Genomic DNA, 27,187 nt, shown 5'->3' with positions numbered 1-27,187 from the left:
GATTAACCCCGTGCGATGCGGTTACGAGTTAACGCGAATTCAATCAGTAGCAGGTTACTGCTCAAGAACTAAACCATAAATTAATTCGTGAACATCCAAATACAACAAATAACATATTTAAAATAAACAGACCCACGTATTATAAGGATGAACCAACACGAATTTAATCGGAATCAGTATTGTGTGTTTAATACTTTATGGTTTCTAGTTAAAGTTTAATTTAACTACAAAATCACCACCAACAACTACCACCCTCTTTCTTCGTTCCTCTTTTATGTTTCATTCATTCATTCATTCATTCATCAAAAACCCTAATTTCATTCACCTTCAAATTTTCCATAATCAACCGATAAAGCTTCAATTTTTCTTCTTGGGTCTTCTTAAATTCGTCTTAATTTCACGAAAACCCAACTGGAATGGCGGGAAACGGTGCCGATTTACCCGACGAACAACGCTGCAAACGCAACGACGGCCGGCAATGGCGGTGCCGCCGTCCGGTGGTTGAAGGTAGAACTTTGTGTGAAGCTCATTTCCTTCAAGGCCGTCTCCGGCAACATAAAGAACCCGTCCCCGAGAATCTAAAACTCGAAAGATCGAAAACTCGAAAACCCGAAAAACAAGAAAATCAAGAACATGTTGAAAACTCGAGTGGGAATCAAATTATGGGAGATGGGAATTTTAGGAAGAGAAGTGGGATGCAGGGCGAGAACAGTTCGAGAAAACGGCGAAAACGGAACGTGAAAAGGGGTAAAATGAAGAAAACGAAGTCGTCGGTGGATATATCGGAGGATCTTGATGATGCGTTGAAGAAGATGAATTTGAAGAAGGGTGACTTGCAGTTGGATTTGATTCGGGGGTGTTTGAACCGGCAGATTGAGAAGAAGAAGAAAGGGAAGCAGCCGGCGAAAGAGGATATTGTTAAGGAGTTGAAGTATGGGAGATTGGAAATTTCGCAGCAGTCGGTGTCTGTTACTACGCCCGTGGCGGTTAGTAAGGTTAAAGTTGGGGTGCCTGTGGCGTCTAGTTCAGCGCCCACGAGGTTTTTCAGGTCGAAAAATATCGATAGGGTCCCTATTGCCACAATGCAGGTTGTGTTTCATAACTTAATTTGCATTGTTATAATTGTGTGTGTGTATATATGTATGCGGTATGCATATATTTTTATGAATTGTTACAATGTAGGATGCTTCAAATCAAATGGTTATATTATATATATGTATATATATATGTATGTATATATTCATACTTTAAAGTTGAAGTTTATCTGGTATAATTGTGTGTGTGTATATATATTTATGAATTGTTACAATGTAGGATGCTTTCTTACTAATTTCTTTTGAATTATTATTATTATTATTATTTATTTGAATGTTTATCTTTGTTAAACTTTGTTATCTTCTTTTGAATTATTATTATTATAATGTAATCCATAAGTTGTTTATAACACCAATTTGTAGTTTGTTTTATGAATTGTTACAATGTAGGATGTTTATAATTGTTTAAATGTTTATTATTGTTAATCTTTGTTATCTTGGATTTGATTTCTTATTAGTTTCTTTTGACTTATTGTAATGTAGGTTTTACCAAGTATAAAAGCTAATGTAAAAGCCTCAACTAAGAAGTGCCATTGGTGTCGGATGTGTAGTTATCGAGTTCTTATCAAATGTTTGACTTGTAAAAAAAACTTCTTTTGTGAAGATTGCGTCCGCGAGAGGTTTGTTTCATATACGTATATTAATATATTATAGTTTTTTTTGTCAAATAGTATATCGAGATTTTGGATTTTTATTAATTTGGTTATTTGAATGGAATTAGGTCTCTTGATAAGGCAGAAGTTAAGAAAGAATGTCCCATTTGCAATGAAACTTGCACATGTAGAGTTTGTTTAAGGGGAAAATCTAAAGAACTCAAAACTAAGGTACGGATGGTGGATGGGACCCGTTCATGCCACATCAGTGGTTTGAAAGTTCATGTACTAAATCCATTAATTATGTTTTGTTTTAGGATCTTGTTGTTTATACCGGTGAAGAAAAGTTTGACAAAAGTGAACAACTTATTTACATGATCCATTTGCTTCTTCCACTGCTTGAACAAATAAATCAAGAAAAGGATACCGAGATGGATATTGAAGCTAAAATCGAAGGTAGATGATAATCTTGTTTTCATTTATTTAACTAATGTTTAAAAGGAAGAGCCACGTTAATTATTATTTGAATACTTTAGGAAAAGATCACAATGAGCTACAAATACAGGACACATTAGACACACCAAAGCAGCAGTGCTGGTATGTCTTCAAATTACTCTTTCCTGATAAAATTTTAATCAAAATTCCGTTTTGCCCTTTTTATCCCTGCATAATGTTAAAGGCATTAGACTTTGATTGAGAATTTTAGAACATCATTTTTCATAGGTTGCCAAATAGGCGGGTCAGATAAGTTGATTAGCTGGTCAAAACGGTTTGTCATTTTGACTAACTGACTGTTTTTGTCCAGTTTGACTAGGCCCGCAAATGAACCTAACTCTCAGTGAACTGTCCGTGAACCATTTAACAGAAGTTCGTTTATAAAATAAAAAAACGAGCATGAACGAAACCTTTGTTCAATCTAGTTAAATGAGCGTACATGAACACATGTTTTGTTCGTTCATTTATGTGGGTGAACATTCATTAAAATTCGTTTATGTTCATTCGTTTACATTCATTTGTGTTTATTAGTTTACGTTTGTTTAAACTCATTATTTTTTATGTATTCATTTAACTTATTAGGTCATTACATTTTAGTCTAGTTTTATTAATGTTTTTGCCAAACAGATTGATGTTCACATGTACTTATAATTGATGTTTTCTTGGTTATGTTCGTTTATTTTCGTTCGTATATGTTCAGTTATGTTTGTTTACTTTGTTAACTGTTTGTTTATGCTATTAGCGAACGAACATGAACACATTTATTTTTTGATTTAATCAAAACAAACAAGAAAACCATGTTAGTTTGATTGTTCATGTTTAAGCATTTGTTTGGTTAAAGTGAAACGAACGAACAGTACATGCTCTGTTCGTGTTTGTTCGGTCACAAGTCTAATTTTGACTAGTGGGTTGTCATTATAAAGTATTACTATTTAAGGGTTTATTGAATATTTGATTAAAAGTCAAACGGGTTGTGTTGATTTGATTCAAATCATTATTACTTTTTTATATGTTGCAGCGGTTTTTGTAAAGCTTGCATTGTGGATGTTCACCGAAGCTGTGGAAATTGCTCTTATAATTTGTGTTTGTCTTGTTGTCTGGAATTTCGTGAGGGACATTTACACGGGGGTCTTCAAGATCTTCAATTTAACGCAACAAATAAGCATAAAGCCTTATGCACAATATTTTCTAACTGGAAAACTAATGAAGATGGAAGTATAGAATGTCCACCCAAGAATTTAGGTGGATGTGGGGACGGTATTCTCGGTTTATTTTGTCATCCTCCCGTTAATTGGACTAAAGATCTTGAAAAACATGCAAAAGAAATAGTTTGCAATCCAAAGTTTGCAACTTTATTCGAATTTGATTCTTCATATTGCGGGTTATGCTATGAAAGCGATAAAAACGAGGGTGAAAACGAGATTAACAACAAGGGTTTGTATTTCTCAATTAAGGAAGATCTTGGGGATAAAAATCTTGGACATTTCACCACACATTGGGTCAAAGGTCAACCTTTGATTATTCGAGACGTGATCAAGAATGATTTGGAGTTGAGTTGGGATCCACTTTTCATGTTCTTCATGTATCTTGATAGAAGTGTGGAATCAAGAAACTGTAAAGAAGTGAAGTTGAAAAATTTCTCGGATTGGTGTGAGGTGGAAACGGGCCGCCAGCAGATTTTTATGGCCGGGAAAACGCATGCGAACGTGTGGAATGAGAATTTGAAGTTTAAGGTTTGGTTGTCTTCTGGAATCTTTCAAGAACATTTTCCAAGTCATTATGCTGCTGTGATGAATGCTCTTCCACTTCAACAATATACGAATCCGTTAACAGGTGTTTTGAATTTGGCGGCTAACGTGCCATCGGAAAGTCAAAATGTTGACTTGGGCCCTTTTGTTTACATCTCATATGGTGGACCTGAAGATCTTATTGGGGGTGATTTTTTAACAAAGTTATGTTATCGTGAATATGATACGGTATGTATTTGAATCCTTTAAATTTGTTTTTGCATTGTTTTGATTTTATACTATAGTTCTATAAACATTACAAGTTTATAACTTATGTTTAAATTTGCGTTTTGAAAGTGATTATTGTAACTTGAAGCTGATATAATCATCTTTTTAATAAACATGTTTTTGAGATTATCTGAGCATTCAACTTTATACTCATATATCACATAATGTCTCACCTTTTTCCAATTTTTTTTTTGTCTTTTTATATATTAATTTTTTTGATTTTTTTCAATTGTTTTTGTATCAGGTTAATATTCTTGTGCATGCTACAGAGCTTCCGATTTCAGAAAAAAGGCTCAATAAAGTAAAGACTGTGTTGAACAAATACAGTTCACAAGAGCGTAACGAGTCTTTGAAGAAGAATAATAGTAACGACAAAGTTGTTAACACGTGCGGGAAATCATCGTTTAGTAGTGAAGTAACTCAGCAGTCGGAATCAGCAGATATTATTAACACGAATGGAGAACTCACTCAAACAACAGCTAATGATGGTGACCGGTGTGTGCTTTCTGATGATTCGAGCAATTGTGACTCAGATGACGGAGATTTGGAAAGTTCAAGTGGTAGTGAAGGGAAAGTCGTTGACACTTGTGGGGCCCGGTGGGACGTTTTTCGTAAAGAAGATGTGGGAAAACTTGCAGAGTTTCTTAGAAAGTATTCGAGTGAGCTTAGTTCGTCTTATTGTTCTCCCAAAAAGGTATCACTTCATTAAATCAAAAAATATAAAATTAGAGATAGTTATTACTTAACGTTGTGATGTCGTGTATCGCAGGTTGTTCATCCGATTCTTGATGAGATATTTTATTTGGATGCTTTCCATAAAAAATATCTAAAGGAAGAATTTGGTAAGTTAGTTTCTAGAAGGGTATTAAAATTTATTGAAAATTATATTTTCATTATCTTATTTTTATCGACATTAATAATCAGATGTGGAACCATGGACATTTGAGCAACATATTGGTGAGGCTGTTATAATTCCAGCTGGATGTCCTTATCAAGTTAAGAAAATTAAGGTATCATTTTTACCTATTTTTTTTCACTAAAAAAATTAATAATAATATTAATAACGTGGTTCTTGACATGCAAATATAATTATGTGTGCAGTCATGTATCAATGTGGTACTTGAATCGGTATCACCCGAAAGTGCATCCACGAGCATCAAGTTGAGTGATGAAATTCGACAACTTCCTATAAATCATAAAGCAAAAGGAAAAATGCTAGATGTAAATATTCCAAAACTCTAGTTTAAATTTTATATTATTTTATATCGTGACGGGGTGTGTTATTAGTTTCTGAATGATTTTTCAGGTCAAGAAAATGATTATTCATAGTGTAAATGCTGCGGTTGAAGAGTTTAACAAAGTACCACCACAAGGAGTTGAAGAAATTGACAAAGTAACACAAGCAGTTGAAGGAACCGACAAAGATTCACAAGGAACTGAAGACGTTGACAAAGTAACACAAGCGGTTGAAGAAATGGACAAAGATCCACAAGCAGAGTAAGAGTCTTTTGATTATTATTATTATATTTAAAAAAACGCTCATGCAATACGTGTCTAGAGAAAAAAAGGGTCGATTATCTATAAACTTATCTTTAAATGAAGTGGCTCGAAAGTTACTCGAAGTAGTGTATACAAGCTCTAGTCTATATATTTTAGTGTACATACAATTGAAGTTAAAGTTCCACATATTTGATGCTACTTTTTGTCAAGTAAAAGGGTCTTTTTACTGTTTGTTTTGTATTATTATTAATAAAAGTTGTTCCTAAATATTTGACTTCCTTTAAATACCAGAATCGGTGACAAAGGTGACGCGTAGAGACCAAGAATTACAAGTAAACCTGGCTTATCATATGTGAATCATGTAAGCAGTTAGCGTGTTTACTAGTTACTACAACTTATTTTAGGAAATCCCATTAATATAAAAAAACAATTTTATATATTCAACAATATGAAATGCAAGTGTCTGATTCCGGTTTTTTAAGCCACAGTAGTCACTGATTGTAGGTGTTATTGTACATACTTTGATTGGAAACACTTGAATTCGAAAAGACTCGTTGAAAGAGTTGGAGACTTTCTTGAGGACGTTGAATCAGGATTACAATGAAGTGATCTGCAAATGTAGCTTGAAACAGCAAAGAAAATGGCTAAAGGTTTTTCTTATTTTTAAACTTGAACTGTGTTTTATTACCTTTTTTTTATCTTGATTTCGGTGAACCATGAATAATAATTTGATTTGTTATGCAGGTAACATAACAAAGTCTACGCTCATTTGCAATTTTGATCACGGACAATGAGGTTTATATATGCAACGACTCTTGAAGAAACCGAGGCAACTGGTTCACCATGAACCACACAAATTGTTACTGTAACTCAATGTAGCTAACCATTTTTAACTACATAGTTCTTGTTAGTCCTTTTGGTTCAAACTAATTCTGTAAATATATATTTTTTTAAAGTTGCATTTGATTGTCTAGTTTAAACTAATATCCTGTAATTTTAATTATAATTCCTTCAGCTTAAGCTCAAATAATATAGTATCATTTTAAAAAATAAAAAAATGTTTTTTTATTAAATTAAAAAAAAAAACAGGTAACATTTGAATTATCAATTATCTTATGTTTCAAATGGTATTTCTCTGAATTATTATGACCAAAATAATATATCAAAATTGCATTAATACCAACGTTGAATAACATATAATATATCATGAAAGGGTGAACTAAAAGTACCAAAATTGAATTATATTGCTTTTGTCATGATGCAAAAACTAATTACACTTGAAATCACAAGTCTATCTAATTATGTCGTAAGTGTTTGCGCGTCAACCCATTCAAAACAAGAACCCATGCGCATCAACCCATTCAAAACAAGAACCCATCTACCGTTTTCGGGGGAGACTAAAAGCGAGTGATTATGGAGCCATTAGTCTCTCGATTGTGTAGGTTAATGACTTCGCCCAATCTTCTTTCAGTAACAAAGTTTGTAGGGTGTGCATAATATCATAATCTGGATCCAGCTTCCGCTGCCAACCCTGCAGCAGAAACATGGGGATGTCTTTAATACATAACCAAATTTCACAGAGAACCACAGACCGGTTCTACATAGTTCTTGACAGATAATAAGGATAGTACGAGAGTGAAGTGAGCGGTCACACAGCCGTCATATGTATCACAGTTGAAGCAAAAGGTACAGGTGCTCATAGTTTTCTACTTAAAATTGTTGTATAAAACAACCTCTATATATATGGAAATAGACAAGCATTAACAGAAAGCTTACATACATTAACGAATGTGAGTAAACGTAGGAAACATATGTTCGTGTTCATTCATTTAACTAAAAAGGACATAGTATTTTGTTCTTGTTCGTTTACAACCTTAGGTGCATCCATTAAAAATAACTTTGTGCTATTTTTAGCCCGTTTAACCCATGGACCCATCCCGTTTATACCTAAACGTGTTTGTAACGAATGCACTATGCCTACAAGAAGAAATCATGCATTCGCAAAACATACCAAACTTCCATTCCGTTTCTTATTCTAGACTTTTGTATTAAAATCCACATACAAATGAAAAAAAATAACAATATACCTCGAGAACCAAAGTGGTGACCATGACAGTAGATACATTTCCATCCACATTGACCCGATGACGTCTCACTTGCTCTAACAACTGATGCATTGCATCCGCAGGGTGAATAATATCTGCTTCTGGAGTACCCCAAAAATCAAATGATTCTTTCACTTCCTATCAACATAAAAAGTCCCAAGATTAAAAACAGTTTCTATCTACTAAAAGTCTAAAACAGTATATCATACAAATAAAAAAAATTCACATTACCTTAATAAACGCTTGAGGATTTGGACAATTCTGTTTCTTTGACAGACTTAACATGCATTTTGCTGCAGTGGAACCATCTCTACGAGCGACCGCTTTGAAAAATTCTATTAAATTTATTCTATCGTTACTTGAAAGTTCAGCAGTCATTCCCACATCAAGAAATACAAGATGTGGCTTTGATTTGAATATCCTTTTACGAGATGTTTTGTTTCGTACTAGAATGTTTCCAGGATGCATGTCTGCATGAATGAAGTTATCAACCTGAAACAACAAAAATTAGGATTTTAGATTTAATTAACATATGATCACACCTGTAAGCGAACCGAACGTTCAATGAACAGTTCGTGAATCGTTAATAAAAGATCGAACATGAACACAAAACTTTGTTCATTTATGTTCATGAATGTTTGTTCATTTATGTTCATGAATGTTTGTTCATTTTCGTTCATTCATGTTAGTTTACATTTTTTTTAAGTTTGCTTGTTTACGTTCATTAATATATTCATTTAAAAACTTTCTAGTTCATTACAAATTGTCTAGTTTTATTAACGTTTTAGGCTCAACATACTCTTCCCTTTATTTTAACCGTTTTTAGCTTTGTTCAGTTATGTTCATTCGTTTACGTTCATGAACCGTTCACTGTTAACGACCGAACATAAACAAACATGCAAGCAAACAAAAGTCATACCAAAAGCATCTTTAAAAGTGCATGAGTCCCGATATGAGCAAGAGAACTTTTAAGCCGTTCGTTTCCTTCAAGTTCATCAACATAATACGCAACACTCTCTCCTTGCTCAAAAGTTTCAACCAAAACTGCAGGATGCACAAGTGGATAAACCGGTTTCGGGAACGAAACATCTTTCCATCTTCTAAAATTGTAAATAAACCGGCTCAAGTTAGCAGCTTCACGAGCAAGATCCACTTGAGACATCATAAATACCGCAAATTGTTGCACACTTTCATCCAATCTCAACCATTTTAAAGTGGGTATAAATTTTGAAACCTTTGCAACTACATTAATAATCTCAAAATCCCTTCTAATCGATTCACCGACTCCCGGATGTCTAACTTTCACAGCAACTGTTAAAGGCTTTATCTGTTTACCACGATACGTGTATCGCAAAACCGCTCGATGAATTTGAGCAATGCTTCCCGAAGCTACCGGAATCTCCTCAAAATGATCAAAAATTTCATGAATTTTACGACCAAAAGCCTTCTCAATTGTCTTTCGCGTGTAGGAAAAGCTATGTTCGGGTGCTTGCGAGTGAAGTCTAGAAAGTTCAGTGCACAGGTCCCGAGGAAAAAGATCGGGTCGCGTAGCTGCCCATTGACCCCATTTTATAAAAGCAGGACCCGCGATCTCTAACGTACGTCTTACAAGGCGTAGCCAGTTTTTTCTTGACGAGGTACCAAAATACGCTGCAAATGGGGCTGTTGCTATCGTGGGGGAGAATAATATCGCTAAATATATAGCTCGGATTATTAATATCGCACTTTCGTATACTGAAATAACTGATGAAACCAAGAATGCGTGTCCGTTTTCTGCATGCGTGTAAAGAGTACTTGTAGGCTGAATATATTCAAGATTTTTCCCTGTTTGTGCAAATGCAGCCTTCCCGCTTACATACGCACAAATACCAGGAATAATGAAATACGAGCGGGTTGTTGCTAAACTAAACGCTTGTGAAATCTTACTTAAGGACGGAAAAGAATTCACATTGTGCGATGAATTTTGGGAAATTGTTCTCCAAGCGTTTTGAGCATGATTTGCTATTCTATTATTGGTTGGAACAACGGAATAATTTCTCGGGGATGAATATAGACTGTTTCTACCAACTGGCACATGTTTGTTGTCTCTGTATTGAATTCTACTGTTCTTTGATCGAACCGATTGCACGTATCTTTTAAAGTTTCTGACTGCCAGGAGCCTGCATTTGTTATATAATAAAAGATTAGTGTTACCGAACTTAAAAACTATGGAGAGTGATTTACATTATGAAATAGCATTAAAATCATTCAATCAAAGTCTCTAATTCATAAGGAGTTTATCTTATCAAGGGATAGAGCAACTCCCTTGAATGATGTCAGAGAAAACGGACTCAAAAACTCGTTACAATAATTCTTTGTTGATCGCTCGTCTAAAGCCTCTAACCAAGCCCTATATTTATAATCTAACCCTAACTTGGTGACCAAGATATTACCATAATATAATTAGGAAACCAAACCAACTTGACCAACTTAGGTCCTTCGGTCCTTCCACATTCACCGACTTGTGAAAACGGTCAGAATGACCAACACGATGTTCAAAATCTCATTATATTGAACATAGGCCTGGCAAACAGGTTGGGTCGGGTGGATTCAGGTTATGAGTCAAAATGGGTTCATGTCAAAATGGGTAGATTCAAAAAAAGTTGTTTTTGGCTCAAGTCGGAACGGGTTCCGGTCAGAATGAGTTGGTTTAAACAATAGGCAAAAAAAATCATAACTAAATAAAATTTCAACTAAAATTCCTTCATTTAAAGTATTTCACAGTTCCAAAATGTTCGGGTCGGAATGGGCATATTCAAAAAAGGGTTATTTTGGTTCAAAGTCGGAACGGGTTCGGGTAGAATGAGTTGGTTTAGCTGGAACAAAAATCATAACTAAAGAAAGCTCAAATAATTCGACTACAATTCCTTCGTTTAAAGTATTTCACAGTTCCAAAATGTTCGGGTCGAAACAGGTTTAGTCACCGGGGATGCACGTGCAACGAAAATGCTTCGGGCCAGAATGAGTCGGTTAACAATCGGCACACAAATCATAACTAAAGAAAATTCAAATAATTTGACTAAAATTCCTTTCCAAAATGTTCGGGTCAGAACGGGTTTAGCATCAGACACATAACCCAGCACTCGCTCAATGTGTAACGGGCGCCGGTTACTCGTCAGTCACGCACATTTCATGGCCCAGTAATACTAGATAACAAAGACATAAATTCAAGGTAACTAGCTAGCTAATGCACATAATATAAACTCACAAATCACAATGAATAGTTGAATACAACATATTCTGAAGCAAACACTAGCTTAATTAATTCATAAGTAAATCAACAAACAGGTATTGCACAATAATACTAATATGTAAAGCTAACAATATGGAAGCATAAAAATATGACCTTGACATAGCGAGAATAATTATAAATTAGGGCTAATAATAATAATAATAATACGTGCAGGATGTGAGCTGCGAGCATCTTCTACAGATTCGAATACCGTTGTTGATCATTTGACCACACAACACACACATTCAATTCAAGCTTCAAGCTTCAGCTTAGATCATCAATGGCGGTCGTTATAATATTATTATTAATAATATCATATGCAATTGGAAACCCTTTTCTTGTTAAAGGGGTTTGTTTGTTTTTTTAAGCAAGTTCTATAACTACTAATATATTATCAAAAAAGTTTTAAAAAATAACCGAAGCAAGCATGATCCGGTTAAGATAATATAGTTTAATCAGATGAAAGTGAGAAATGCGATGGTCTAACACACAAGAACGTGGTTGTTTCAAAAAATATAAAATTGTATTTAATAATTAATATTATTATAATAGTTTATGCTACCAGATATGATCATCGTCATCATCATCGTACTCAGTATATCCCACCAATAGCAATGCTATGGTAGGGTCTGAGGAGGGTAAGATGTAGACAGCCTTACCTCTATCCCATAGGAATAGAGAGGCTGCCCCCCGGCTCGATAGTAGTTTTGCATCAAGCCTTGGACATAAGGCACATAGCACTCAATCATCGGGACACCGGCTGATCGGTGCATGTGTCCTTGTCTTTCGGCTATCAACGCCACCACATGATGCCTGATTAACCTTCCGCCACTTTTAACGTTATTTTCACGAGATTAGTAAAATAACGTCAAAATTAGTGCAATTTTACTTTTGCCCACCCGAGGGTTCACACATATATACATTATATGCGCGCACCGCAAGCAGGGCGTAAGAAGGTTGTGTGGATTTTCTTCTTATATTGACTTGTTGATTGCTGAACGGGATGGTGTGATCTCATCATTGGTTTATGTAGCCGAAAAATATGTTTGCTACTTACGGAAAGTGTCTAGTTAAATATGTTGAAAGGAATCATATAAGACTAATTTAAACGTGATACAGATATCAATTGAGTAGCTTAGGACTGTATAGCTCAATGGTATCAAGGTGAAATTCATCTCAAATGATATGGTTTAAGTCTTGTAGTAGATAAAAAAAAGTTGATGTTAAAAAAAGTGGAGGAACCAACACAAGTGTATTTTGTTACATTTTGTTTTTAGTACAATATGAATTTGACATTTTACAACATTAAATTGTGTGTCTATGAATTCGGTTTTAGTTTTATATAATATACTTAACTTCATATATAATTCAACTAACTTTTTTAACAAGTCCATGTCATCACAATTATTGTTCTTACAAAAACGATTAGCCAATTATCGGATATATTGAAGTCTTGCAAATTCATCAAACCTAGTGAAGTAGTGACTGAGTTCAAGCGAATCGTGAACTAGTCACTGGGCCTATGGGCTGTGGAAAAAATTAAGAGCTGGCCCAAACTCCCCAATAGGCAATAACAAATTAACATATACATATATAAAGGGCCCTGAAAACTTGAGAGCCCAAAGCTATAGTTCAGTTTATTTTATTAGTGGACTGAAACTAGAGGTGGGTAAACTGTGTTTTTTCCGGAACCGGTTTCGAGTTTGGTCAACAAAGTCAAACGATGTAGGTAGGATTCAGTTACAGGTATGGTTAAGTTTTTGACCGCTTTTGCGATTTTCTATTAGGTTTTGACTGGGTTGGGTCCGGGTATTGAGCGTATCAAAGAGGAACAGGTTATGTTCCAAATTCAAGTATAGTTTCTCTGAGAAACTAAAACTTTGTTCATACCCATGGGTAGGGTATACTGGTTTCGAGTTGGGTCTGGAACTGGGTTTTGTGCCCCCCCCCCCCCCCCCTCTAACTGAAAATGGTCATGCTTCATGCCGGTGTCTACAAGGGTCTTAGTAAAGTACCATACATGTCTCCAAGGGTCTACCGCGTCTCATGTACCGGAATTTCCGATCCACTCTGAGCGTTCATCCTATTACCACTCATTCGAACAACGAGAGAATATTAATGCATATGATAGTATTGACTGTAATTATTTTTGAATTTTATCTCCAAGAGACATTCTTTCTATGTATTGTACCATATATACCGGGTCATAGATTATATCATGGTTATCAATAACCGGGATCAATATATCATAAACACTTTTAAAATCAAGTGTAAATCTCACGTTTATTCTCATACATGATAAAAACTTCTTACAAATTACATATGAGGATTCATGATACACTTTGATACACACATTTAGGATATACTTATATACAAAACATGTATCACACTTAATAAAAAAAAATAACTCATAAAACTCACCTTAAATGAGTCAGCCTAACAATTTATGTTATTATGTATCATACTCATAACTCATAAGTTCACTACAAGTCATAACTATTGTTAATTCTTTTTCTTTTTTCTCAGTTTCTATATACATCAACTATCTAGCTAATACTAAAAATAACTTACGATACTAACTTCGTTATTTGACAAAGTATATGAATAGAAAAGTGGCGGCTATCATCTAAAATTTGTCAAAGCATTCACTTCAAAACTACAATCCAAAATGTCACATTTCTCAGCAACTTGGTAAAAAATATGCCTAATTATATAAATACATATTATTTATACTAGCCGATGCGAATTTTGGTGACCCTTGCTATTGTTAGTCTTTATAATAGTCTTTTCTTTCACATAATCATACCTTATTTGCATGAAATATATATTAATAACATGTTATATACTTTGTAATCCCACAAAGAGCAAAGCTCAGACCCTACCATAATTTGCTAATGATGGAATTTACTGAGTACGATGATGATAATGTTATATACTTTGCATAACTTGCAAATTTCTAGCTAGTTATTTCCCATTGTGGTCCCTTTTTAGAGTTTTACTATTTCTAAGTCACCTCCAATTCTCCAAAGTCAAATTTCGCACCCCAAACTCAAATGGCCGTTTGACAAATTCTCAAACTGGCGCTAGAAAAGTAGGATACTACGAGTTGAGATTCTATATTGCAAACAGTTGTTTGAAATGTGTGTGTGTGGTGGTGGTGGGTGGGTGGGTGGGGGGGGGGGGGGGTGTTATGGTTTACCATCCTAACATTAATTCTCAAACGATCATTTGAAAAAACGGTGAGGGATTAGAAGAATATAAACTAATTTTGCAAGATCGTTGATTAGATTATTACAAGTTACAACCGGTATAAATGTTTAATAGTAACGTACTTTAGCAATTGGATTTGGATTAACTAATGCACAACATGTTTATTATATACAACTTACCGAGTAATTTGGATTGTCCTAATTCATCCAACATTAATTCTATGTTATAAAAACAGAAATTTAGTGAAATAAAAATAAATTTATAGAAAATTACGTGACAATAAAGGAACATATACAAGAGTGAATCGAATCTAATGCTATATTAGTTTCCAAACAAATATATTTACCACTTCTTGGCTTCTTGCCTACCTTCTCCAAAGAATCCTAAAAGCACCAACAATTAATTCATATATATGATGTCACCTCACCTCATAATATAAAAAATAATATTTGAATTATGTTCTTTTAGATATGTATACATGTGAAAACATTCATGCAAGAAGTTTAAATTTATTAATTTATTTTAATGTGTTCGAATCATTGTCATAAAAGTCACAAGTCCTTTTATAAACTAGCTTTACTGCATTAAACTTTTAAGTCTACAAAATTATGATTGTAGCATTTGAAATTTGGTAAAATTGAGATAAACACAAATCTTTGTTGAGCCCGGTTTTGTTTTCTTCAAGATATAAAATGTTTGGCAAATAATAGTGAAGGATGAGTCATGTTATCAAGTCGAATTTGTGTTTTTCTACCCACTAAATAAAATAATTGTATACAATAATGATTATACATATAAAATTATAAAGATTTGACTAGATTTGTATTTTACTATGTGAGAATTTCACAAAGAATTAAATTGTTTCTGAAACAAATTCAGAATGAATGATATATCGATGATCGAAACCTTAGGAAAAAGATACAGAAATAACCTTAGAGTATCATATATAAAGTACTTAGATATTGTTTCCTTAAAGGTCGCACTCTGACTCACATGTCGCATCCACTCATGCACAAACAAGCGCGGCGAGGGTAAAGGGGAGACTCGCACAACAATATACATCCATTGATATCAGATTAAAAGCCTTCGATCACAAAGTTTCCCCGAAAGCATCAACAATTCATATATATGATGTTAATATTTTCATTTAATATTTTCAACCTAAGTGTTTTTAGACATGTATACATGTGAAAACATTTATGCGTGATAGAAGCTCAAAATTATAAATAATACATATTATTGTGTTCGAATCATTGTCATAAAAGTCACATGTCTTTTTTAAACTAGCTTGATAACATGTAAGAAAATATAATAGTTTAAGCTTACGAATTCTAATAGTGGTATACGAGTTATTTATACCGAGTATGTTTGTTGTACTAGAGTTCGGCCAATGAACAAGTAAGATGATTGGCTCGATGACCAATCTATTTATGAATAATTGACTGTATCATTTATATAACTTTATAAGCTTTTTGATGACTGATCTATTTATGAAAAACCGTTTGTATCTTTTATATATCTATATGTTTTTACTTACATACATGCTTATCTTGTATAAATCACTGAATTCAGCGTTAATGGGTGTTTCTCAAAGCTTTGCCTCTACTCACCTTCTAAGTTTCCAACGAGTTTATTTACATATTGCAGTTTGTATCTATGATGAGAGTTGTTTAGGAGCACTGGTAACAACTGAACCCGACATTCAAGCCCGACCATTATTAGGACGTAACATACTACTAACATCACATAATCTATGATATGTTTATATCTTGTTCTTATTGGTCTTAAAATTTAAAATATGAGTTTTAAAGCACACATTTAATAAAATATATTTATATTTAAACTAAAAACCTCATGATTATTTTAAAAAGTAATTCATCATTGCCACAAGGAATCATCAAAGTATGAAAACACAAAAAGTTGGAAAATTAAAAAAAGCAAAAAGAGGACAAAGAAAAATTCAAAAAATAATTTTTGAAATTAGGAAAAAAGAATAAAGAAAACATTTTTGTTAATTATATAAATGGAAAGACAAGACATAAGCCAACTTTTGAATATCACCTTTTTTTCTTTGGGCGGTCGGCGACGGAAAGCGATGTTAGTGTAAGTTGTATTCTCCCGCCGGGACGGTGGTTTGGTCAAAAGAACCGCTACACATTATCCTTTGAATTTAATTTCCTTTTTAGTTTTTAGATATATAATCTCACTTTAATGACTATTATATTGTTTTTCACCTTTTTTTTTTGTAACGGCTAACGAATCTTTCAGATGAGGTACTGATAAAATTCATCACGTCAGGATACACTCGCCTTATGATCCGGGGAAAATCCTGACCTAAGGCTAATACTTGTGAACACTTGCCGAATACACGACGGTATGGTGAGATTAAACTTGTTCAGTTTTATGATCTAGCTAGTGAACGTCACCTACTTATTAGAGGATAAATAGAAATACATATTTATTTATGAATAGAATAGATTTGGAGATTTCGTTTATTAGTTTAAATTGATTTGTGATTATCTCTTTGTAGTCTCCCCTATGTAATGGGGTTGTTTATTCAATAGTGATTGATTAGATAATTCTATTCGTCCAGTATTCTCACATCATCACCTTGTGTCGTCGAAACTAAATGATGAGGGTCAGGAATCGAACATGGGTTCTTAATAACCATTCCACCATAGCTCATTGGCAAGCATTTGGGAATATCAAAAACTTGGGGCTAATAATCATTAATCAATTTCATCTAGACATGCTATTAGAATTTAAAAGAAAAAGTCTTGATGAATATGTAATAGTTATTTGCCTCTCCATTTGTACTCTTTACCTTGTTAGATGCATCAATCCACTCGTAAAGGACATGTTCGGTCAAAGAAGTGATGTCTTTTGGCATCCAACGCATCACATTCTAACCCGTCTCTCTCACTATTCTCTTCTTACTTCGTTTATACTTTTATAAGAACAACTAACTTATTCTTACGCTGGAGGTTAATCGCGAGAGCCCACCTCATGCGATGAGCTAATGGCTTGTTTATCTGTGTGCGGATCCATTAAACCCCTTTCAATGGAGCCGTCTATACCATCCCCTATCACTACTTTTTGTAGCAAACTAGCAAAAATTATAATTGCTGGTCTCATCCATAAGCTTAACTTTAATGCTACCATTAGACATTTAGACCTTTACTCACATGTCTCTTTGATACAACAAAGCATGAAGAATATTGTGTTCTAGAGAAAAAAGACTTTATCCTGTTTCTAAACCACTCATTGTGAGTATGTTTAGATCTATGTAGTTGTATGGACTTAAAACTTAATGCAAATGGTCCCTTTACATGATATCATGCTCACATGATGACTAGTTTAGTCAATTACTTTGCATTGATTGTTCTAAGACATTAATTTAGTCTGATTGTCAAACTCACCATTATTTGAACCTTCACAATTTTGGTTGTCTTTTGCTAGTGGACAACTAATAGGATTAATGTTGTAACATCCTAACTTTATGCCAAAGTTTTCTAAATATTTTCATCGAAAAAACGATGGCTGATCAATTTTGACTAATAAATTGTTTCGACTAATTAATGTTAACAAAAGTGAGTTATGAGTGGTATTGGTCAGATTATATGTACGGATTATTATCGACTAATAAATTATTGTTTGGGTTACTAAAATCTAGCTTACCCAACAACACCACCGTATGATAAGTATTTTCATAATGAGTGAAGAAAAAACAATTATTGAAGCAACCATTCGCTCAAAATTCAACTCCTTAGTCGCCAATGTTGTTGTCATTAACAGGGTTTTGCATTACAAAAGCTATTTACCCAGTTGATTGGTCAAATCCCATCAAATCAAATGAACATAACAAAATATTTATAAACCAATGCTATGTAGATATTCAATAGGTAATTTCCAATCTCTTTACTTCAAAAATTGCACTATATATTCTTTTATAATCACAAATATTTATTGTTTCTAACTATATTATATATATTATATGGTTATCCACAGTTATTACCAGGTTCCAATTCAGTTATAAACCAAACAACACCTTAATCTTAGTCCATCTATTATGGTACATCGTACATACGAATGCGACAGTGTGCTCAGTCTCACAACCTCAACAGTTCAGGAGCTCGATCTACATCACCACAAATGGGCGTGAAAGAGTAGATTTCAGGCTCATAACAAGTGCAAGAGAGGGTCGTTTATTTTTTAACTATCAATCAATAATATACCCATTTTTAATCTCTTTTTTCATATTTCACCCCATCACAACACATATTCTTATTGTGAAATGTAAAACCCAAATTACCTATGTGACGGTTACTTAACGACTACGTTAGCATTCAAGATTGACAATCAATAATTAATGAAGAACTCACAATATAAACTAATCTCACTATTATTATAATCAAAAAAATATAATTCAAAAAACCCGATTCCAATAACTCATCTACATAATCCAAACTCGGTCGATGTAAATACCGACACCTGATTTTTTAAAAGGGCTGTGGGGATCTTCTTGATAGCAATTCTAGAACGAATTAACTCATCAAAACGAAAACACACACAAACGAGTATTGAATAACTCTAAATATATTATAGAACAAATCTAACTAAAAAAACCTTATACAATAGCTTATGAAACATTTAAACCATAACTCGATTATATCTCATATGTTCTATAATGTCTACCAGTAACTCGGTTTATATAAACTAACCCTAACTGAATATTAACCAAAACATTACCAATCTTAATTACAACACAATAAAATTCATAATAAATTATAACCTACTTGTCAACAATGATCTCTCAAGTGTATCGACCGAGTCCGAAATTACCAACAAGCATTTCGTATTTCACATATTTCATAACGGATGTCGTTATAAAACCCTGTTATTACAACTGGGTGTGGAATTTTGTTGTATGGTTCGTGTGGAAATTGGATGATAGTTATCCAGCAGCCAATGGTTGATTTTATGTCTAAAATTGTAAGGTTCTAATTTGCTAGGGGTCCACCAGATGTCAATCAAATGAACCAGGTGTCACCTTTGATGACGTGACAGTTGTGACAATTAAGGAAAGCTCAAAATGTCACATGTTTTAAAATTAAAGCACACACAAACCGTGTCCGCCACTACAAGGATGACACGTGTGTGAGTTGAAGTTTATACATTTTTATTAAATTGCAGATGTGACCTCTAATATTTATGAGTTTCTCACTTTTGAACCTTAAAAGATCTAGGCAAACTTTCTTCGATAGTTCTTGTTCACATTGCAATTGGCATTCTGGTCAAATGACATGAAGGTTATGTTTTAGGCTTCATGGTGTTTTTGAGTGAGTTAGGTCTGCAAGGTTAACACCAATATGGATGGTTGATATCCTGTCTTAGAAAGACTCATTCAGGTATTGAGGGTGGGTTCAAACGTTGTTAAAAAAGAGTTCAAGTTCACATTACTTTCAATCTGTTAGATGCTTTACTTAAACAAGTTAAATGTTAAATATTTAACGTGAATTTTTATTAAACGGGTTAGACTTACGACCAAAAGCTTGATTGTATTCATGTTGTGTCAGAATTAACACACCTAGATTACACAATAAAGTTTTCATGTATTAGACCTCTCACTTTGTGATGAAACTTGAAAGTACTAATATTTAAGCATATACATGATATTAGCATAAGCTACTAATTTACCTGAATTGATTCCAACGTTGTATATATTTTATTCTTTTGGTAATTTTCACTTTGACCTTTAATTATTAATCCAAGACGCTTGGCCTTAGAAGCTATAACAAATAGTTTATCATAACGATTTTCACATAAGGACTTTAAACCTTGTTCGTAAAACATCTTTAATCAATGTTTGACGATAACATATTTGATGAACTAGTCCCACTATCCAAAATGTCAAACTTATTCATTTGGTCACCGAGTATCGTAACTACACTAGCCAAATATGTAGAAGAAACGAACGACAAAAGGATTTAACGAATGTTGTTTTGTTAGTGCAAGGACCAAATCGCCAATAGCCATATCTACAAGGACATTCAAGGAAACTTTACTTATCCAATAAAATAATCAAATTGCATAAATACAAACACATGAAAAATAAAAGTAAAAGTTTTTTTTTTTTTTTTTTTTCAAGTTTACTTAAAAAGGAAGTTATCTTTAGCCTTTAGGTAAAACGTGTCCATCTGTGTCACGCCGGCCGGTGGACTGTGGCTGCAAGGTCGCCGGGATTTGACTGTTGGGAAATAAGAAACCAAATTGTAGATTAATATGTAAATAAATTTTTAAATATTTAATATTTATAGTGTGAAAATCCCATTTAGAGAGTATTTAACAAAAATAGTTTTTGAGTGTTATGATTGTGTACTTCATTTTCTTCTTTGCTTTTCCAAATTGTATATGCAAAGTCTTTGTGATAAGATGTTTCGGTTTTCATGTTCTTTTTTTACTTGGTTTATATTATATTTTGAAAAGCAGACAAATATAGTAAGTATATAATAAGGGTGTGGATGGTTCGGCTCGATGCCACAACCGAAACTGAAGTTATGGTGATCTATTTTATTAACCAGTCGGTTCGGTTTATTTGTTAGTTTTCAGTTCGGTTTGGTTAATTGCACTTAACGAGGGTACAAAATAAATGACTACCAATTTACGGTTAATTCGGTAGTTTTAAATAATGATAATAATAATAATAAAATCACACTATTTTAGTCCAATCAAACGTGTATTTCATGACCTTTGAAGGGTATGTCTTTTTTTGTTTTAAAAAGATTGTCGTTGTGCGCCTTCTTTACAAACCATAGTGTAGTTAAAAACATGTTTCATTGTTTTCTAGATACATGTACCATGCCCAAACCTAGGTAGTTTCAATCTAGAATGTTGGGGTCTTCGGATATGACTTGATATAAGTAAAGCTTGGTCCACATATTAATTATAAGTCACTTACCTTCCTTGTTTTTACTTCTAGCAATTTGTTAGTTTGTTAATAGATTTGTCTCTAGAAACTTTTTTTTCTAATTTTAATGAGGTTTATACAAACAAGGGGACGGTTATATATCCCGCGATCTGCAACAGGGTACACCTTTTAAATATATAAATAAAATTGTAGTTTAACCGAAAATGTATCGAAATATGTTCATTTTGTTGTTCTTTTGTATCACGCAACGTCCAAACTTGCTCTAACAAATCCGTGCACTATGACTGTTATCAAACGAAAAAAGCACCCCCCCCCCCCACCCCAATATATATATAACGTCTTCGATTAGTTGGTTACTTAAATACGTGAGTTTATTATAATATAAAAATTAAAATATTTAAAAAGAAATAAAATATTAGAGTATGGCACCAAGATTTTTTAAAAGTAATTGGATAAAACAAGGGGGTTGAATCATCAATCATGGTCAAGCGGCATCAAAGAAGATCGGTGATGTTTGGGTGATCAAAGAAGATCGATGGTGGCTGAACAATGGTCAAACGGCTAGGCACTGGTAAAGTCAAGAAAAACGTGTGTGCATGCATGACGAGAAAAATAAAAGGAAAAAAACCGGAAGAACCTCAAGATTCTGATATTGTATGAAATAATTAAAATTTCATGAGATATTATGTAATATTAATGAATTATATAATATAAGAACACAGAAAAGATGATTACAAGATATTTAATAAAATATCATCTTCATGTTTTAATTTGGTACAATGAATTAACAGTTGAATGTTTCTATTAAATATACGAATGGCAACATTTTGGGACCAAAGAAATTAGATATGATATTTGCAAATAAAGTATGTGACAGTAAATGCTATAGAAGAAGATAATCGTATTATATGTGAACGTACATCTGTCAAGATCACCATGCATAGTCAACTCTAAGGCTGAGGGGTGCGGAGCGCGAGAAGGGGCGCGAAAACCCTTCCGCTCGCGCCCCGGGGCGCGAGCACCACACCACCGAGGCGCGAGAGGGGCGCGAGAGCGGAAAAAGAGGCAGGCGCGGATGGGCTAGCGGCTGGGAATGGCGTGAAGGAGGCTTGGGATGCGTGAATAGAGCCGTTGGGCTCGTTTTTTATTAAAAAAAAAAATTTTTTTCTCTATATATATCTATATCAAATACAAGTTTTAATATTTAATAAAGATTAATATTTTTATGCATAGGGGATAACTTATTCTTTTTTTATATAATATATAATTAGATGAATGTTATCTTGAATTGTTTTTTATTAGACAAAACCGACCCTAAATTTCTTTTTAAACGTTTTACCCACTGTTGACAAACGTGTATTTAAATAAAACTAAAAATGGTGGTGATTATATTATAACAAATAATAAGTTAACTCGTTTTTTATTAAAAAAAATTAAAGTTAACTTTAATTTTTTTTTTAGATATTAATGTGTTTTTTTAATTAATGTGTGTTTTTTTAAATAATTTATGAGTTTTTTTAATAATACGTTTTTTTAATACATTTATAAAATAATAAAAAAAAAAACCGCTCGCGCCCCCTCTCGCGCCCCTCCACACCATGTCCCGGGGCGCGAGCACCACTACCAACACCCATCTTATCAAGTTTCTCTCTCTGCCACACGTCACAATATTATTGGCTGGCGCCCCCACTCGCGCCCCCTCTCGCGCCCCCCACACCCCTCAGCCTAAGATACAAACATTGGTCTAAATATTTTATGATTTTTTGGTCTCTTTTTATTAACAGAATGCATTCTTTATAGGAAATATTAATTATTTTATGTTGAATTAATAAACGACACCTTTACATATTTGACAAACAATCAATCAGTCAAATTGTAGGTTTTTTTATAAACGAAATCAATCAGATACAGTTAATACAAACTAAAACACATCATCAATAACGAAACCTACAAAAATTAAAAAAAACTTATTATCATAAGTGGTAATAATGAAGAAAAAATATAGAAAAGGACCATCAAAAGGTTATTTTTTTTATTTTTTTTTGTTTGAAATACAACATGTCATTAGAGAACGACTAGCAAGAAACTATACAAGAAAAGAACTTATTGTGTTATAAATTTTTAACTATGATCTTCTATCGAAGTCGGGTAAAAATAACAACATATTATTTAATAGTTGATCATAAAAAAAATTAATTACCATATCTACATGGACATGCAAGGAATTTTACTCTTTACTATAAATTTACTTGTATAGTTTTTTTTTTCTTATTACATCAAGGGACGTGACTTTAGTTATTAAATTATTATACGTGTTTATTTTCCTTTGATGACTTTTATTGTTCGTTATTTTATGCATAACCAAAATAGTGTTGCAATTTATTTATTTTTATCTAAATAAAACGAAGATACATAAGATATAAAGTTTTATATTGAAAACGGAGTTTTATATTTAGTGCCGCTAGCGAAGCTAAATGGAGAACCCCCCCCCCCCCCCCCCCGAATTCGGCACTGTTCCAAATTTTTAAAAAGTTATATCGAAACTTAAGGTGAACAGATTGCAACAACATATGTATATATACTTATTTATATATTAACTAAATTTATGTTAAAAAAAATATATTGATACATATAATAGGACCATAAAGACTCCAGAGAATAATTAGTACATTACATGAACAAAAAACTCATCATAAAAAGTTTATCAACCCTTTTCATGTTTACTTAACATTAAAGCCGGCAGTCCCCTTAAAATCAGATGGTTGTATGGAACACGTAACACCGACTGCTAGTGGGCTGTGGCTCAAGGTCGCCGGGATTTGACCGTTGGGAAATAAGAAACCAAATTGTTGATTAATTTTTTTAAATTTAATATTTATAGTGTGAATGACCAAACGAGATAAATGATTTGGTTTCTTATTTCACACGTAACACTGGCAATTCTCTCATGTTAACAACTAAAATCGTTTATCCCACTGGGCATTCACACTAAAAATATCTAAATTTTAAAAATGTGAGAACTGTGGTTTTTATTCATGTGGTTTGTTCAAATTTGTATTTCAGTCAAAAGTTTAAAATTTGTTATTTTCGCTCCTAAGAATTCATTCATGTTACATAAATGAGTTTTGAGTGTTGTGATTGAATGCTTCACCAAGACTTTCTTCTTTCGTGCCAAACACACGTCTTCGTTTTTTACACTTTATTTTTTGTTTTATTATTTTATTGTGTTGTTTAAGTAACACTTTCTATATTTGAGAGGGAAAAGTAGGAGCAAATGATGACCATAAATAAAAGATTATTTATTCGCTAACGGGAGACCAATTATTGACAGTTTTTAATTGATTCACGGTTTTAAAAATGGTATTTAATAGAAATAAAAATAATGCAATATTTTTTTTTCCCTATAAGCTCAATTACATTTCATATTTTTGGAAGATAGAAGCATATACACTAAGTTGATTAATTGTTATGTGCTTATGTGTAACAATAAACGCTATTGAACGTAATCGTGTCCTCAAGGATCTCATGAGGATTGAACGTTTGCCTTTTATTCGTGGCGTGGAGAGTTTAAAACTCCTGTAAGGTATAGTTACATAAGGTTTATTTATATAAGTAGATTAGAAGCCGTTAATAGAAAAAAAAAGGTAATTATGTGTTGTTAGTTTAGACGGTTTTTGTGTTTCGCTTAAGTAAAGGAGAGAGGACTCAAAAGAATGAGCAGTGTGAGAGTGATCCAACATTGGAGAGGTCTTATGTGAACTTCAAGATATCATGCATAATTACATAGTCAACTCTCACTTTACAAATTGGTTTAAATATTGTATGATAATTTTGAATAACTTTTTCATGTTGAATTAATAAACTATACCTTTCCACATTTGACAAAGCATCAATCAAATATACATAAAATAAAAGACATCATCAATAATGGGAACCTACATAAATACAAGAACTTAATATATATGTTGATATAATGAAGCAAAAATAATAGAAGCAGGAATATATAAAAAAAGAAAAGAACTTCTAGATTTATGATCATGTATATAGTCATAAAATTACATAAAAACATTAGGATCCAAGATTTCTTGATATTCATATTTGAACAAGTTGCTATAGTTGCTAATTTCTCTATCATCTTCTGTGCTGCTTCCGTTAACATAGCTAGTTGAATTCGAGGTTGAGTAATTTAGAGAAGCCGGACTTGATGAAGGTGTTGATAGGTTCGGTAAATGCATGGGGACGTCAAAGTCGCTCGAGGTCATATTTAACTGAGGATCAATAATATGTTGTTGGTAACCTTCGTTGGCATTAATAATGCTATCAAGATTGTTTATCCAGTCATTTAAATTGGAAGTTTGCTGGTCAAAATGGGAAAAACTTGAAGGAAGTTGGTCAACATTTGGTTCCATGAGTTGGGAAGATTCATTAGCATATGGTGCACAATTAGTGTTTTGCAAAGGAGCACTAGGGATATCTTGAATTAGTGTTTGGTGATCTTGGTTTTGAAGTTGGGGTAGATTGTTGTCTTGAACTTGATACGGATGTCCGAATTGGTTTTCTTGACCATTTTGTTGAACCAAGTTGCTATTTTGGGTCTGTTGAGACGAGAGGAGTGTAGCTGCTAATCTCACGAACAAGTCAGGGTTCACAAGATGTTGAACCCCGAACATGTTTGCATGAGACGAGTTATAAAAGGACGAGCTCAAAATAGATGAGACGTCTAGCAGATCAAGCCGAGGGGTGTGTGTGACCGGATCAATTCCCATACGAAGAAGCTTCTTTCTAATATGTGTGTTCCAGTAATTCTTGATCTCGTTATCCGTTCTTCCTGGCAATCGAGCAGCAATAGAAGACCACCTGTCGAATCACGAAACATCAATGATTAGACAACTCTTGACATATATCAAAATTTCAAAACTTCAATAAAACTCTTTCTATAAATTAATATAATGTTGCTTTCATAACCTAACTAATGTAAATTATGTAACATACTTGTTCCCTAAAACACGGTGCAGCTGAATAATTGTTTCCTCTTCTTCAAACGAGAACCTTCCTCTTTTTATATTTGGTCTAAGATAATTCGTCCATCTTAACCTGCAACTCTTTCCATACCTTTGTAACCCTACACACCATCAAATTGAACCGCAACATGATCAATAATCACATATAGGTAAAACCTTAAAACCGTAAAACAAGAAAAAGATTTCGCTAGTCGATAAGTTCAAGAACTTACCAGCATTCGCGGGTAGAGTTCTCCAATTTCCATAACCATTCTTTTGAATGTAATCAATAAGTTTTTGATCTTCTTCCGCGGTCCATGGACCTTTCTTTAAACCATTCTTTTCACAACAAGGTGATCTTCCCATGATGTTGATCAAGTTTTGTAATGTAATTGATTGTATGTTTGTTGTTTCCAAAAAGTGTTATTGTTATGTATGTATGTTGAGTGTGTATGTACTAATGTGTTAATGTGTGTGATATATATAGAGACACATGTGGTAGGAGAAAGAGACAAGAAACAAAAGTGGAAGTCAAAGGGGGTTCGGTGGCCGTCCGCTGTTGATCAATATGGCGACGTGTCCCCTCTTTTAAAGCCATACACAAAAGCACACGTAAAACACACACTTGTGTGTATCTGTGTGTGTATCTATGGCAATAAATGTTTTACAAAGTCAAATGCCTTTTGAGCTTCTAGTAACTTTACATATATGTCAAGGTGGTGCTTATTGCTTAAGGAAAATATATAACAATAGAGTGATCATGGGATCACGGTTTGAATATATACTCAAGTACTCGCAACGATATTAACGAATGCAATGACGGATCTTGAACAAATAATCTGGTTGAGCTAGAAGATTTGAATAAACAATCTAGATGAGTCGAACTCAATACATATATTTTTTTTTTATTTTTTCAGTTAAATTGTACTGCTGAGTGAAAAAGCTAGGTGAGCTGAGGCCGTCAGTACCAAAAAGC

At 33.4% G+C, this 27,187-nt stretch overlaps 3 protein-coding genes across 5 annotated transcripts; 1 reads left to right on the top strand and 2 right to left on the bottom strand.

Moving 5' to 3' along the window:
- Positions 1 to 416: 416 nt before the first annotated feature.
- LOC143621197 (lysine-specific demethylase JMJ28-like) lies at positions 417 to 6,664 on the top strand. 3 transcript variants are annotated; one of them, XM_077092709.1, is made up of 15 exons: positions 417 to 1,088; positions 1,578 to 1,714; positions 1,816 to 1,918; positions 2,005 to 2,143; positions 2,224 to 2,284; positions 3,201 to 4,158; positions 4,442 to 4,660; positions 4,691 to 4,891; positions 4,967 to 5,039; positions 5,122 to 5,207; positions 5,299 to 5,418; positions 5,504 to 5,694; positions 5,989 to 6,058; positions 6,202 to 6,347; positions 6,442 to 6,664. In XM_077092709.1, the coding sequence occupies exons 1-13, from the start codon at positions 417 to 419 to the stop codon at positions 6,011 to 6,013; spliced, it is 2,985 nt and encodes a 994-aa protein (XP_076948824.1). In that variant the 3' UTR covers positions 6,014 to 6,058; positions 6,202 to 6,347; positions 6,442 to 6,664. The 3 variants fall into 3 exon arrangements, with proteins under 3 accessions (XP_076948824.1, XP_076948822.1, XP_076948823.1); XM_077092707.1 differs by having other exon boundaries at positions 4,442 to 4,891; positions 6,442 to 6,663; XM_077092708.1 differs by having other exon boundaries at positions 4,442 to 4,891; positions 6,189 to 6,347; positions 6,442 to 6,663.
- Positions 6,665 to 7,043: 379 nt separating this feature from the next.
- On the bottom strand, positions 7,044 to 11,422 carry LOC143621196 (uncharacterized). Its single transcript, XM_077092706.1, has 5 exons — positions 11,188 to 11,422; positions 8,722 to 9,961; positions 8,034 to 8,294; positions 7,785 to 7,940; positions 7,044 to 7,228 (listed from the first exon to the last, which is right to left on the bottom strand). Exons 1-5 carry the CDS (start codon positions 11,193 to 11,195, stop codon positions 7,109 to 7,111), a joined length of 1,785 nt encoding a protein of 594 aa, XP_076948821.1. The 5' UTR covers positions 11,196 to 11,422; the 3' UTR covers positions 7,044 to 7,108.
- Positions 11,423 to 25,091: 13,669 nt separating this feature from the next.
- On the bottom strand, positions 25,092 to 26,638 carry LOC143621115 (transcription factor MYB102-like). Its single transcript, XM_077092633.1, has 3 exons — positions 26,445 to 26,638; positions 26,204 to 26,333; positions 25,092 to 26,068 (listed from the first exon to the last, which is right to left on the bottom strand). The coding sequence occupies exons 1-3, from the start codon at positions 26,575 to 26,577 to the stop codon at positions 25,267 to 25,269; spliced, it is 1,065 nt and encodes a 354-aa protein (XP_076948748.1). The 5' UTR covers positions 26,578 to 26,638; the 3' UTR covers positions 25,092 to 25,266.
- Between the last annotated feature and the right edge of the window lie 549 nt (positions 26,639 to 27,187).

This window comes from Bidens hawaiensis, unplaced genomic scaffold (assembly GCF_021521415.1).
Source record: "Bidens hawaiensis isolate Kalapana, Puna unplaced genomic scaffold, B.hawaiensis_p1.1 tig00002772_1, whole genome shotgun sequence".
In the NCBI taxonomy this organism is placed as follows: Eukaryota; Viridiplantae; Streptophyta; class Magnoliopsida; order Asterales; family Asteraceae; genus Bidens; species Bidens hawaiensis.
This window is presented reverse-complemented; position numbering and strand designations above follow the sequence as displayed.

Excerpts from the sequence above, each read along its gene's own strand:
- LOC143621197 (XM_077092707.1), top strand. The coding sequence starts at position 417 with ATGGCGGGAAACGGTGCCGATTTACCCGACGAACAACGCTGCAAACGC. Across the intron at positions 5,419-5,503 it reads CAAAAGGAAAAATGCTAGAT|GTCAAGAAAATGATTATTCA; the intron begins GTAAATATTCCA and ends ATGATTTTTCAG. Across the intron at positions 5,695-5,988 it reads GACAAAGATCCACAAGCAGA|AATCGGTGACAAAGGTGACG; the intron begins GTAAGAGTCTTT and ends TTTAAATACCAG.
- LOC143621196 (XM_077092706.1), bottom strand. Across the intron at positions 7,941-8,033 it reads ATCCTCAAGCGTTTATTAAG|GAAGTGAAAGAATCATTTGA; the intron begins GTAATGTGAATT and ends TTATGTTGATAG. Across the intron at positions 7,229-7,784 it reads TCACCACTTTGGTTCTCGAG|GGTTGGCAGCGGAAGCTGGA; the intron begins GTATATTGTTAT and ends TTTCTGCTGCAG.
- LOC143621115 (XM_077092633.1), bottom strand. The coding sequence starts at position 26,577 with ATGGGAAGATCACCTTGTTGTGAAAAGAATGGTTTAAAGAAAGGTCCA. Across the intron at positions 26,334-26,444 it reads AACTCTACCCGCGAATGCTG|GGTTACAAAGGTATGGAAAG; the intron begins GTAAGTTCTTGA and ends GATGGTGTGTAG. Across the intron at positions 26,069-26,203 it reads CACCGTGTTTTAGGGAACAA|GTGGTCTTCTATTGCTGCTC; the intron begins GTATGTTACATA and ends GTGATTCGACAG.